Source organism: Mobula hypostoma, chromosome X1 (genome assembly GCF_963921235.1).
Source record: "Mobula hypostoma chromosome X1, sMobHyp1.1, whole genome shotgun sequence".
NCBI lineage: Eukaryota > Metazoa > Chordata > Chondrichthyes > Myliobatiformes > Myliobatidae > Mobula > Mobula hypostoma.
The window spans coordinates 59,967,657-59,980,829 of NC_086128.1; the positions used below are offsets into that span (position 1 = coordinate 59,967,657).

At 43.4% G+C, this 13,173-nt stretch overlaps 1 protein-coding gene across 7 annotated transcripts in view; it reads right to left on the reverse strand.

Moving 5' to 3' along the window:
• Positions 1-13,173, reverse strand: part of srcin1a (SRC kinase signaling inhibitor 1a) — a 578,647-nt gene that overhangs the window by 129,791 nt on the left and 435,683 nt on the right. The window contains exon 2 of one of the 7 annotated variants that reach the window (XM_063037432.1): positions 4,722-4,891. The exons of the other annotated variants lie outside the window; for them this stretch is intronic. Within the exon in view, the coding sequence (XP_062893502.1) occupies positions 4,722-4,754 (33 nt within the window). The 5' untranslated portion in view covers positions 4,755-4,891. The remainder of the gene's footprint in view (positions 1-4,721; positions 4,892-13,173) is intronic. 7 annotated transcript variants of the gene reach the window in all.

Sequence of the window (13,173 nt, forward strand, 5' to 3'; positions counted from 1 at the left end):
GTCTCACCCAACCTCAGAAGAAAAAGCCTGCTTGGAGTTACCCTATCCATACCTCTCACAGGGTAGCAGGGTGGAAATAAATCTCTATCAGAGGAGGTGTAAGGCATTTTTTCCCTCCTGTAGCCTGCAGGTCACCCTTGGGCAAGGTGTAGTGACTGCTTAGCACCACCACCTTCTCCCCGTCAATCAATGTCACATGAAGCCATGGGAGCAGGTGGTGGATGGTCGTACGAGCAGCCGGTGCAGATCACAAGTCCTGGTGATGTGACTGCTGACAATCTCTGAAGAGTATTGATAATGGCTGGGATCACCCATCTTGTAAAGACACTGCCCAGAAAAAGGCGATGGCAAACCACTTCTGTTGCAAAGTTGCCAAGAACAATAATGGTCATAGACTACGATCACCTACATCACATGACTTGGCACGTAATAATGATGAAGATACCCTCCATATTTTGTATATCTCTATCAAATCTCCCCTCAACCTTCTACGTTCTAGGAACAGCTCCTTCTCCTCTGCTATCAGATTCCTGAACTGTCAATGCTATTATTCTTTTTTGTTGCACTATTTATTTTGTAACTTATAGATCTTCCTGCCTTTGCACTGACTGCTGCTGCAAAACAACAGATTTCACATCGTATGTCAGTCATAATGAACCTGATTCTGATTCTTAAAATATCCCTACTTGCTTCCCTTTGCTCTTGAGCAACCATGATTTTCTCACAGAGGCGAAATATTTGTTAAAAATACCATTCTTGGCAAATGGTTTTTAATGTAGGAATGTGTGAGGTCATGTACTTCTTTAGGAGGAATAAACTGTTATCTAAATGAAGGAAGACTGCAAATGAGTAGAGTGCAAAGGTAACTTCACGCAGGCTTTTACTGAAAATTCAAGTCAGATTCCACTGAGACTAGAACTAGAGGTTGTAGTTTAAGGGTAAAAGTGAAATACTTAAGGCGAACCTGAGAGGGAAACCTCTTCACTCAGACGGTGGTGCAAACTGTCAGAAGTGGTGGACAGAAGTTTGGATAAATACATGGATGGGAGGGGTACTATGTTGGGTTATGGTCCAGCTGCAGGTTGGTGAGTCTAGGCACAAACTCATGGATGTCAACTTTTTGAGGTCAACAACAGTAAGCAGCATGACTGTGGTTCAGGATCCCATTCCCTGTGGGTAGCTGGGATTCTTGTTTGGACATCAGTTTAGCACAGATTACATAAACTGAAGGGCCTGTTTCTGTGCTGCAGCGCTCTACGACTCTAATTTATTAACCAGAGTCAAAGAGTAAATTGAGTTCAGAACAAAAGTCAGCAGGGTCTCAATCCTCATGCAGTACGACTGCACTGCAGTGACAGATGGGGAGCAAATTATCTCCCTTTTCTGGCCACTCAGCTCAGATCTGTGTCCAAAAATAGAAAGAACACGCACAAAAAATGCTAATATTGTGCACTGATTTGTCAAGTGACTCTGGAGCTGTTCAATGCTCACGTCACCCAGAACAGAGCTTGCATCGAGGGAGAAAAACATTGTCAATGGTAACACAGTAGCTAAATTACTGGATTAGCATCCTGTTGCTGGAGTATTGATTCAGGGTTGCGAGTTCAAATCCCACCATAGCAGGGAACAGATTTAAATTCAAGTAATTAATTAGATAAAGATCGGTTAACAGTAACATGAAGTATGAAATTACCAAACTGTGGGAGTGACCCATCTGGTTAGTACTCATTGAAGTAATCTCAAAGAAGGCACTGCTGCACTTCATTAGGAGCTTCAGGAGATTTGGCATGTCAACAAAGACTCTTTCCTCAAAGATCCTCATCACCCAGGCCATGCTCTTTTCTCACATCAGGTAAAAGTTACAAGAGCCTCAGGGATCGCACCACCGGGTTCCAGAACAGTTACTACCCCTTAACCATCAGGCTCTTGAACAAGGGGGGATAACTACACTTACTGCCCATTCATTGAGATGATCTCACTTTACTACTACGACGTCGACTCAGTCCTAGGGGGCCGGCGTCGGACACGATGAAGGACTCTCTACTTCTCCCTCTCCCTCATCAGTGTGTTCAGTTCATCTACATTAGATGAACATTAGATCTCACTTTAAGGACTCTTTATCTTGTTATTTCATGCTTTCGTTATTTATTGCACAGTTTGTTGTTTTCTGCACTCTACTTGATCTTTCTTTGATCCTGTTATAGTTATTATTCTGCAGATCTGCTGAGTATGCCTGCAGGAAAATGAATCTCGGGGATGTATGTAGTGACATGTATGCACTCCGATAATAAAAATTTACTTTGTACTTTGATTCCAGCAAATTGTTAAAGGTATACTGTGGAGTGCATTCCAACTGGCTACATTGTTGTCTGGTATGGAGGCACCAATGCACAGGATTGTAAGAGGCCTCAGAGGGTTGTCGACTCAGCTCCATCACAGGCACTAGCCTCCCCAGCATCAAAAGACGCTGCCTCAAAAAGGTGATATCCATCATTACAGACCTGCAGCATCTGGGACATGCCCTCTTCTCATTACTATCATCCGGAAAATGGTATAGGAGCCTGAAGACCCACAATCAATGTTTTCGGAATAGTTTCTTCCACTGTGCTATCAGATTTCTGAAGGGTCCATGAACTCATGAACATAACTTCACTGCTCCTTTTTTTTTTGCACTATTTATCTATTTATTTTAAATTTCAACTTACAGTAATTTGTTAAGCAACACTTATCTGCTGCCACAAAAACAACACATTTTAGCACTTATCAGTGACAATATATCTGATTCTGAGTAACACACAAAATGCTGGAGGAACTCAGCAAGTCAGGCAGCATCTATGGAGAGGAATAAAGAGTCAATGTTTCGCGTCGAGACCTTTCATCAGGACTGGAAAGAAGGAGTAAAGAAGCCTTCCTTTTCATTACTGGAAATTCATTCCCCTTTCATTTCCAGTCCTGATGAAAAGTCCGGCTCAAAACATCGAGTGTTTATTCCTCTCTACTGATCTTGCTAACGCGCTGAGTTCCTGCAGCACTTAGTGTGTGTCGCTCTATATTCTGCTTTGTGTGATTGCTTTCCCTTGTACTACTGCAATGCACTGTTGTCATGCAATGATCTGTATGGGAGGCATGCAAAAGAAAGTGTTTCACGGTACGTGTGACAATGATGAACTAATTTACCAATTTATAAGGATGACCACTCATCCTGAAACTATGCTCCTCATTTGAGATGTAGTGGTTACGTGAATAACAAACCAACACTGTGGAGAGACTGAGTGAGGGATTCAACACTGTGTGAGGTGCTTTCAAATAACTGAGTTCCAGGTCGAAAAAAGTACATTTGATCCTTTACTACAAAACCAAAGTTACCACAGCCCAAAGTTGCACCAGTTAGTAGGTTAATGATCATTGTAAATTGTCCTGTGATTAGTCATCAGCATCATCACCATTATGTACTGTGTTGTATGATGTGAGTGATCATGGTCTATTAACCATGATTGTTCTTGGCAAATTTTTCTACACAAGTGGTTTGCCATCACCTTCTTCTGGGGCAATGTCTTTATGAGATGGGTGACCCCAGACATTATCAAGATTGTCTGCCTGGTGTCAGTAGTTGCATAACCAGCACTTGTGATATGTACTAGCCACTCATACGACCATGCACCACCTGCTCCCATGGTTTCACATGACCCTGATCGGGGGTGAGGGGCTAAGCAGGTGCTACACCTTGCCCAAGGGTGACCTGCAGGCTAGCAGAGGGAAGGAGTGCCTTACACCTCCTTTGGTAGAGACGTAACTCCACCCCATCAAACGCCAGAACATCTGCAGATGCAACACACACACAATGCTGGAGGAACTCAACAGGCTATGGAAAAAAATAAACAGCCGGCGTTTCAGGCAGAGATCCTTCGGCAGGACCAATGTATCGGTATCAGTGGTCCCATAACCAGGACTTGTGATGGCTCCCATGGCTTCGCGTCACCCTGATCGGGGGTGAGGGGCTAAGCAGGTGCTACACCTTGCCCAAGGGTGACCTGCAGGCTAGCAGAGGGAAGGAGTGCCTTACACCTCCTTTGGTAGAGATGTATCTCCACCTCGCCACCCATCCTGTGATTAGACTAGTGTTAAACCGGTGAGCTGCTGAGCAGTGTGGATTGTTAGGCTGGAAGGGCCTGTTCTGCGCTTTATCTTAAAGAAAAAAACTAAAATAAATAAATGGTGACAGGTCAGCAATATGTCACTGACCAAGGATCATTAACCTAAGGTCAAGAAAAGTTAAACCAAGTTACCACAGGCCATGTGCCACAACTGGTGACTTAAAGCAAAATGTGGAAGTCACAGATTCAACCAAGAATTGCAGAATAAAAGGACGTTCAACAAGAGTTAAAATCTGGGATGACTGGAGATCACTAGAAACATATGTACAACTAAACAATTCTGATCGCAATTATGGCTCAGCACAGTGAGTCTTAGAATAGGATTTTAAGCAAATCTGCAGAAATGTCAGAGGATAAGAAAGAGGAGCAGGAGTTGTCCATCTGGGTCTTTGAACCTGATCTGCCATTGAATAAGATCACAGGTGATTGGGCCATGGACTCAGCTCCATTGACCTGCCTTTTTCCCATAACCCTTAATTCCCCTGCTATGCAAAAAAAATTATCTGTGCCTTAAATCTATGTATGGGTTCATATAAAATTCCAGCTCTTCCTCTCTATCATGCTCACCCCTTCAAAAGATGTATCCCAATGCACTCTCATCAATATGTCTGTCAAGAAGTACAATCCATCTTCTATTGGATATCACTGCACATCTGGGCTTCTCTTTCCGTTTCCAAGGAGAAACACAGAGAATCTGCTGCCTCACAGTTCCCGTGACCCAGGTTCGATCTTGACCACTGCACATGTGACAAGAAGAAACCAATTTACCAATTTGTTTCTTTAAGACCATAAGATATCAGAGCAGACTAAGCACATTCAGCCCATCACGTATGCTCTGGCATTCAATCATGGCTGATTTATTTTCCCTCTCAACTCCATTTTCCTTCTTTCTCCCATAAACTTTGACACCCTTATTAATCAAGAACCTATCAACTTCTGCTTTTCCCAATGACTTGGCCCCCAGAGCCGCTTGTAACAATGGATTCCACGGATTCGCCACCCCCTGGCTAAAGAAATTCCTCCTCATCGCAGGTCTAAAGGGATGCCCTTGTATTCTGAGGTTGTGCCATCTGGTCCTAGACTCCCCCATTATAGGAAACATCCTCTCCACATCCACTCTATCTAGCCCTTTCAATGTCCTCCCAACCTCCCATCTTTCTAAACTCCAGTGATTATAGTCCCAGCACCACCAAATACTATTCATACATAAAGTCATTCATTCCTGAGATAAGGAAATTTACTTCAACAGATATTAAATAAGTGTGCTTGTTGTTGTTTGAAAGAGTGGGTTTTCTTTAGGTGAGATTGTTTACCCATATCTACGCTCCTGCTACTTCTACTGATAATGTTCCCTGTATACAGTATATAAATACACACAAGATAAAGCCAAACATGTAGTTTTACTTGTCACATGTGCGTCAAAACATATTGAAATGCATCATTTTCATCAATGACCAACACACTCCAAGGATGCTCCCAGTGCTATCATAGCAAGCCTACAACTTACTAACCCTAACCTGTACATCTTTGGACTGTGGGAGGAAACCGGAGCACGGAGAGGAAACCCTCGCGGTCATGGGAGGAACGTACAAACTCCTTACAGATAACGGCGGGGACTGAAACATGATCTTCTGATCAATCGCTGGCACTGTAAAGCGTTGTGCTAGCCGCTATGCTACCCTGCTGCCTCTGTAAACATAGATGCACACATGATGCATGCACTGTTTTAGCAACTAAGCATTGCTTGTTCTTGATTTTCAAAGTTCAAAATTCAAAGTAAATGTATTATCAAAGTACATGTATGTCACCATATACAACCCTGAGGTTCATTTTCTTTTGGACATACTCAATAAATCCATAGAATAATAACTATAACAGGATCAACGAAAGACTGCACCAATTTGGGCGTTCAACCAGATTGCAGAAGACAATAAACTGTACAAATACAAAAAAAAGAGAAGTGCTAATAATAAATAAATAAGCAATAAATATCAAGAACATGAGATGAAGAGTCCTTGAAAGTGAGTCCATTGGTTGTGGGAACATTTCAGTGATGGGGCAAGTGAAGTTGAGTGAGGTTATTCCCTTTGGTTGAGGGGTGGTAACTTTCCTGAACCTGGTGGTGTGAGTTCTGAGGCTCCTGTACCTCCTTCCTGATGGTTATGTGGTAAATACTGTTCCTGAACCTGGTGGTGTGAGTTCTGAGGCTCCTGTACCTTCTTCTTGATGGCAGCAGCGAGAAGAGAGCATGGCTTGGGTGGTGGGAGTTCCTGATAATGGATATTGCTTTCCTATGACAATGTTTCATGTAGATGTTCCTAATGGTGTATGTGCTCCCCGTGACCACGTGGGTTTCCATTGGGTGCTCCGGTTTCCTCCCACAGTCCAAAGATGTACTGCTTAGTAGGTTAATTGATCATTGAATTTGTCCTGTGATTAGGCTAGGCTTAAATAGGTGGGTTGCTGGACATTAGGCCAGAAGGGTCTGTTCTGTACCATATCTCTAAATAAAACTAAACAAATCAACAAAAATAAAATAACTTTTTCAGGTTCAAGAAATATAAAAGGAGCAATTAGGTTGACAAGACGGACTTGGTTTCCTCCTTTTTAGAATGATAAAGACTTGCTAAGTAACATCTCTGTGTTAACTACAGGCAGTTGTACCCCTGGGGCACCCACTGACCCATGGATCAGACAGAACTGGAGACTTCCCAGATTGACACAGCCATGGCCACCCACCTTTCAGCGCTTCAGCTGTGCTGAATAATTCATGGCAGAAAAGAAGCAGCTGTCAACGTGAAAGCTGGAGCCGGACAGTAGGCAGGTGGGTGGTCAGTGTTTGGGGGAGGTGAAAAGCCATTGGGACAATCTAACCTTCTGTGTGCAGCAGAGGTGATCACTAGGTCAGCCAGAGCTCGACTGACCTTCGCAGCATGATATCTCATTACTCATACACAGTTTTGGTCATCAAAGGAATGGTAAAAATGCAAGTTCTTTCTTTCTGGTCTGTTATTGTAATTTAGAAGATTAAAAGATTAGCTTTATTTGTCACATGTACATTGAAGCATACAGTGAAATGTGTTGCTCGTGTCAACAACCAACACAGTCTGAGGATGTGCTGGGGCAGCCTGCTAGAGTTGCCATACATCTAGTGCCCATAGCATGCCCAGAGTTTACTAGCCCTAATCTGTACATCTTTGGAATGTGGGAGGAAGCTGGAATCCCACGCAGTCATGGGGGAGAAGGTACAAACTCCTTACAGACAGCAGCGAGAATTGAACCCCAGTCACAGACTCTGCAAAGTGTTGCACTAACCAGTGCAACACCATACCATTTGTACTCTTCATCTATGGAAAATGGAATGCTAGGTCTTTTAAGGATGCTGCCAGGGCTCAAGGACATGGTTAAGTCACATGGAGTTACAAGAAGAGGTTGGGCAGGCAAGGACTTTGCTCTTTGGAAGACAAGACACAGAGGGGAGATCTTATAGAGGTGTGCAAAATCGTGAGGTGAACACACAGCCATTTTCCGAGGGAGCGCATAGACTTAAGGTGAGAGGTAAGGGATTTTTAAAGGAACTGACAGTGGTGAGTAAGTGGACTGAGCTTCCAGAGAAAGTAGATGAGGCAGATACAATAACAACATCAAAAGACATTTGGCTGAGTACGTGGATGGGTAGGGTTTAGAGCAAGGGTTCACAAACTGGAGTCCATGGATCCCTCGGCTAATGGTAAGGCTACATAGCATAAAAAAGGTTTGGGAACCCCTGGTAGAGGGATATGGGCCAAACATGGGCAATTGAAATTAGCTTGGTTATGTAACAGTTCACAAAATGCTTTACATTCTAGCCACTGCTGTGAGGAGTTTGTACACTCTCGTCATGACAGCATGGGTTTCCCCTGGGTGCTCCGGTTTCCTCCCACAGTCCAAAGACGTACTAGTTGGTAGGTTAATTGGTTATTGTAAATTGTCCCATGATTAGGCTAGAGCTCAATCGGAGTTTGCTTGCGGGTGCAGCTTGAAGGGCCAGAAGGGCCTATTCCACGCAGTATCTCTATAAATACAGTGGCATGCAAAAGTTTGGGCACCCCGGTCAAAATTTCAGTTACTGTGAATAGTTAAATGAGTAGAAGATGAACTGATCTCCAAAAGTCATAAAGATGAAACATTCTTTTCAACATTTTAAGCAAGATTAGTGTACAATTTTTGTTTTGTACAATTTTAGAGTGAAAAAAGGAAAGGAACATCATGCAAAGGTTTGAGCACCCCAAGAGATTTGAGTTCTCAGATAAATTTTACCAAGGTCTCAGACCTTAATTAGCTTGTTAGGGCTATGGCTTGTTCACAAGTCATCGTTAGGAAAGGCCAAATGATGCAAATTTCAAAGCCTTATAAATACTCTGACTCCTCAAACCTTGTTCCAACAATCAGCAGCCATGGGCTCTTCTAAGCAGCTGCCTAGCACTCTGAAAATTAAAATCAATGATGCCCACAAAGCAGGAGAAGGCAACGCATTTTCAGGTAGCTGTTTCCTCAGTTCATAATGTAATTAAGAAATGGCAGTTTAACAGGAACGGTGGAGATCAAGTCGAGGTCTGGAAGACCAAGAAAACTTTCTGAGAGAACCGCTCATAGGATTGCTAGAAAGGCAAATCAAAACCCCCTCTTAACTGCAAAAGACCTTCAGGAAGATTTAGCAGATTCTGGAGTGGTGGTGCACTGTTCTACTGTGCAGTGACACCTGCACAAATATGACCTTCATGGAAGAGTCATCAGAAGAAAACCTTTCCTGCGTCCTCACCACAAAATTCAGCGTCAAAAGTTTGTAAAGGAACATCTAAACAAGCCTGATGCATTTTGGAAACAAGTCCTGTGGACTGATGAAGTTAAAATAGAACTTTTTGGCCACAATGAGCAAAGGTATGTTTGGAGGAAAAAGGGTGCAGAATTTCATGAAAAGAACATCTTTCCAACTGTTAAGCATGGGGGTGGATCGATCATGCTTTGGGCTTGTGTTGCAGCCAGTGGCATGGGGAGCATTTCACTGGTAGAGGGAAGAATGAATTCAATTAAATACCAGCAAATTCTGGAAGCAAACATCACACCATCTGTAAAAAAGCTGAAGATGAGAAGAGGATGGTTTCTACAACAGGATAATGATCCTAAACACACCTCAAAATCCACAATGGACTACCTCAAGAGGCGCAAGCTAAAGGTTTTGCCATGGCCCTCACGGTCCCCTGACCTAAACATCATCAAAAATCTGTGGATAGACCTCAAAAGAGCAGTGCATACAAGACGGCCCAAGAATCTCACAGAACTAGAAGCCTTTTGCAAGGAAGAATGGGCAAAAATCCCCCAAACAACAACTGAAAGACGCTTAGCTGGCTACAGAAAGTGCTTACAAGCTGTGATACTTGCTAAAGGGGGTGTTACTAAGTACTGACCATGCAGGGTGCCCAAACTTTTGCTTCAGGCCCTTTTCCTTTTTTTGTTATTTTGAAACTGTAAAAGATGGAAATAAAAAAGTAATCTTGCTTAAAATATTAAAGAAATGTGTCATCTTTAACTTTATGCCTTTTGGAAATCAGGTCATCTTTTACTCACTTAGCTATTCACGGTAACAGAAATTTTGACCGGGGTGCCCAAACTTTTGCATTCCACTGTATATAAAAAAAGATAAAACCATTGGCAGAGATTGGAATATCAGGGTTCAATTCCCACCACTGTCTGTGCATAGTCTGTATGTTCTCCCCTGTAACTGCATGGGTTTCCTCCGACATTCCAAAGTCTGGGTTGGGGTTGTCAGCAGGCTATGTCAACCCCAAAGGCATGGCGATACTTTTTGGCTTCCCCCAGAACATCCTCGCACTGTGTTGGTCGTTCATGCAAATGACTCATTTCACGCATGTCTGTATGTTTTGATGTACATGTGACAAATAAGGCTAATCTTTAATCTTAACATAGTAATCTACAGCACATTACAGGCCCTTTGGCCCACAATGTTGTGTTGACCATGTAACCTAATCTAGAAACTCCCTAGAATTTCCCTAGCGCATAGCCCTCTATTTTTCTATGCTCCATGTAGCTATCTAAGAGTCTCTTGAAAGACCCTATTAAATCTGCCTTTATCACCTTCACTGGCAGTGTATTCCATGCACCCACCACTTGCTGTGTGAAAAACTTGCCTCTGACATCCCTCCTGTACCTACTTCCAAGCACCTTAAAACTATGCCCCCTCGTGTTAGCCATTTCAACCCTGGGAAAAAGCCCCTGGCTATCCACACAATCAATGCCTCTCATCATCTTATACACATCTATCAGGTCACCTCTCATCCTCTGTCACTCCAAGGAGAAAAGGCCAAGTTCACTCAACCTATTCGCATAAGGCACGCTCTCTAATCCAGGCAACATCCCTTTTAAATCTCCTCTACACTCTCTCTATAGTATCCACATCCCTCGTGTAGTGAGGTGACCAGAATTGAACACAGTACTCCAAGTGAGGTCTAAGGTTTTATACAGTTGTAACATTACCTCACATCTCTTGAACTCAATCCCACGGTTGATGAATGCCAACACACCATATGCCTTCTTAACAACACTGTCAACCTGTGCAGCAGCTTTGAGTGTCCTATGGACACAGACCCCAAGATCTTTCGGACCCTCCATACTGCCAAGAGTCTTACTATTAATATTATATTCTGTCTTCAAATTTGACCAACTGAAATGAACCACTTCACACTTATTTTGGTTGAAATCCATCTGCCATTTCTCAGCCCAGTTCTGCATCCTATTGATGTCCCACTGTAACCTCTGACAACCCTCCAGACTATCCACAACACCCCCAACTTTTTGTGTCATCAGCAAATTTACTAACCCACCCTTCTACTTCCTCATCCAGGTAATTTATAAAAATCACGAAGAGGAGGGGTCCCAGAACAGATCCTTGAGGCACACCACTGGTCACCGGCCTTCATGCAGAATATAAACCATCTATAACTACCCTCTGCCTTCTGTGGGCAAGCCAATTCTGGATCCACAAAGCAAGGTCTCCTTGGATCCCATGCCTCATTAATTTCTGAATGAGCCTTGCATGGGGAACCTTCTCAAATGCCTTACTGAAATCCATATACACTACATTCACTGCTCTACCTTCATCAACGTGTTTTGCTACATCCTCAAGGAATTCAATCAGGCTCGTAAGACACAACCTGCCCATGACAAAGCAGTGCTGACTATCCCTAATCAGATTATATCTCTCCAAATGCTCATAAATCCTGCCTCTCAGGATCTTTTCTAACAACTTGCCCACCACTGAAGTGAGACTCACTGGTCTATAATTTCCTGGGTTATCTCTACTCCCTTTCTTGAACAAGGGAACAACGTTTGCAACCTTCCAATCCTCTGGTACTCTTCTCCCATCCTTATTGATAATGCAAAGATCATTGCCAGGGGCTCAGCAATCTCCTGCCTCGCTTCCCACAATAGCCTGGGGTATATTTCGCCTGGTCCCAGTGACTCATTTAACTTAATACCTTTCAAAAGCTCCAGCACACCCTCTTTCTTAATGTCTATATACTCAAGTGTTTCAGTCTGCTGTAACTCATCCCCACAATTGCCAAGGTCCTTTTCACTGGTCATCTTAAGCATGACAAGCTTGGACAAGTTGGCCTGAAGAGTCATGTTATATGACTCTATGACTCTAATGAAAAGAAAAACTGCACCAAAAAAATCACATTAAAATGAATTGTACTAAGTATTGGTTCAGTCTTCACCATCTTACTGCAGACCCTATCATCTCATTGAGAGATCTTTTCCTTCTTGTAAGGACTTAGCCTGAAGAAATAATGAATGTCAACTGTATTTGAACATGTTAGGAGTGAAGTATAGCCCCAGTGGGCAGGCAAATGAACCTCAGCCCTGTACATCATGCAATTAGAATACACTTCCCATTACTTCAGTGGCCCAAGGGCTGATAGATTGATATTTGGCAAATTAGCCTTTTATAACTCACAAAGTTTTCCAGGGATGACAGATACTTGCTTCAGAGAATGCAATATTCAGTTTATGTGGGTGGTGGGACAGTTAATCTTCCCCGAATACATTATTTGGTTATTTAGCTTTCACTTTTAGTAAGATAACAATGAAAACCAAGACAGATGCTTCTTGTTATATCTCCCTTTTTGAGAACAATCTCTGGAGCGCAAGAGATTCTGAGATGCTGGAAATCCAGAGCAACACAAACAAAATGCTGGAGGAACTCAGCAGGTTTTTTTTTAGCGTGTCGCACCAGACAGTCAGCCATTCTTGTCTGGCGCGTGGTGTCAGGATCGGTCTCCTTTCGGATTAACCAGGTCACGATATGAATGTTCCTGACTCAACCCTTTTTTTTTTACGAGGCCGAGTGGCTAGCTCGATGCTCAACCCGGCATGGATGGAAAGCATGCTCGGGGGGGGTGGCCTGACTTGGATTCGAACTTGGGAGCCTTCACTCCGGAGTCCGGCACTGATGCCATTGCGCCACTAGCCGGCCAGGTCAACTCAGCAGGTCAGGCAGCATCTATCTGAAGACTGATTGTTCCAACTTCCAGTAATTTTCCTCCTCCTCCTTCAATTCCACACCCTGGCTCCCTTCTTGCCTCTTCTCTTCTCCTCACCTGCCCTAAACCTCCTGGTGCCCCTCCTCCTTCCCTTTCTTTCATGGTCCACTCTCCTCTCCTTCCTCTTCTTCAGCCCTTTACCTTTTCCACTTAACACCTCGCAGTTTCTTACTTCATCCCCCCCTCCCTGCCCACCTGGCTTCACCGATCACCCTCTAGTGCATACTCTTTCCCCTCCTGCAACTTTGACTTCCTCCTCCTTCCTTTCCAGTTCTGATTAAGGGTCTTGGCCTGAAACATCAACTGTTTATTCATTTCCATAGATGCTGCCTGACCTGCTGAGTTCCTCCAGCATTTTGTGCGTAGATCTCTACGGCATGCTGTTTCAAGCAACTGAACATTTGACTGCAAAGAAACAC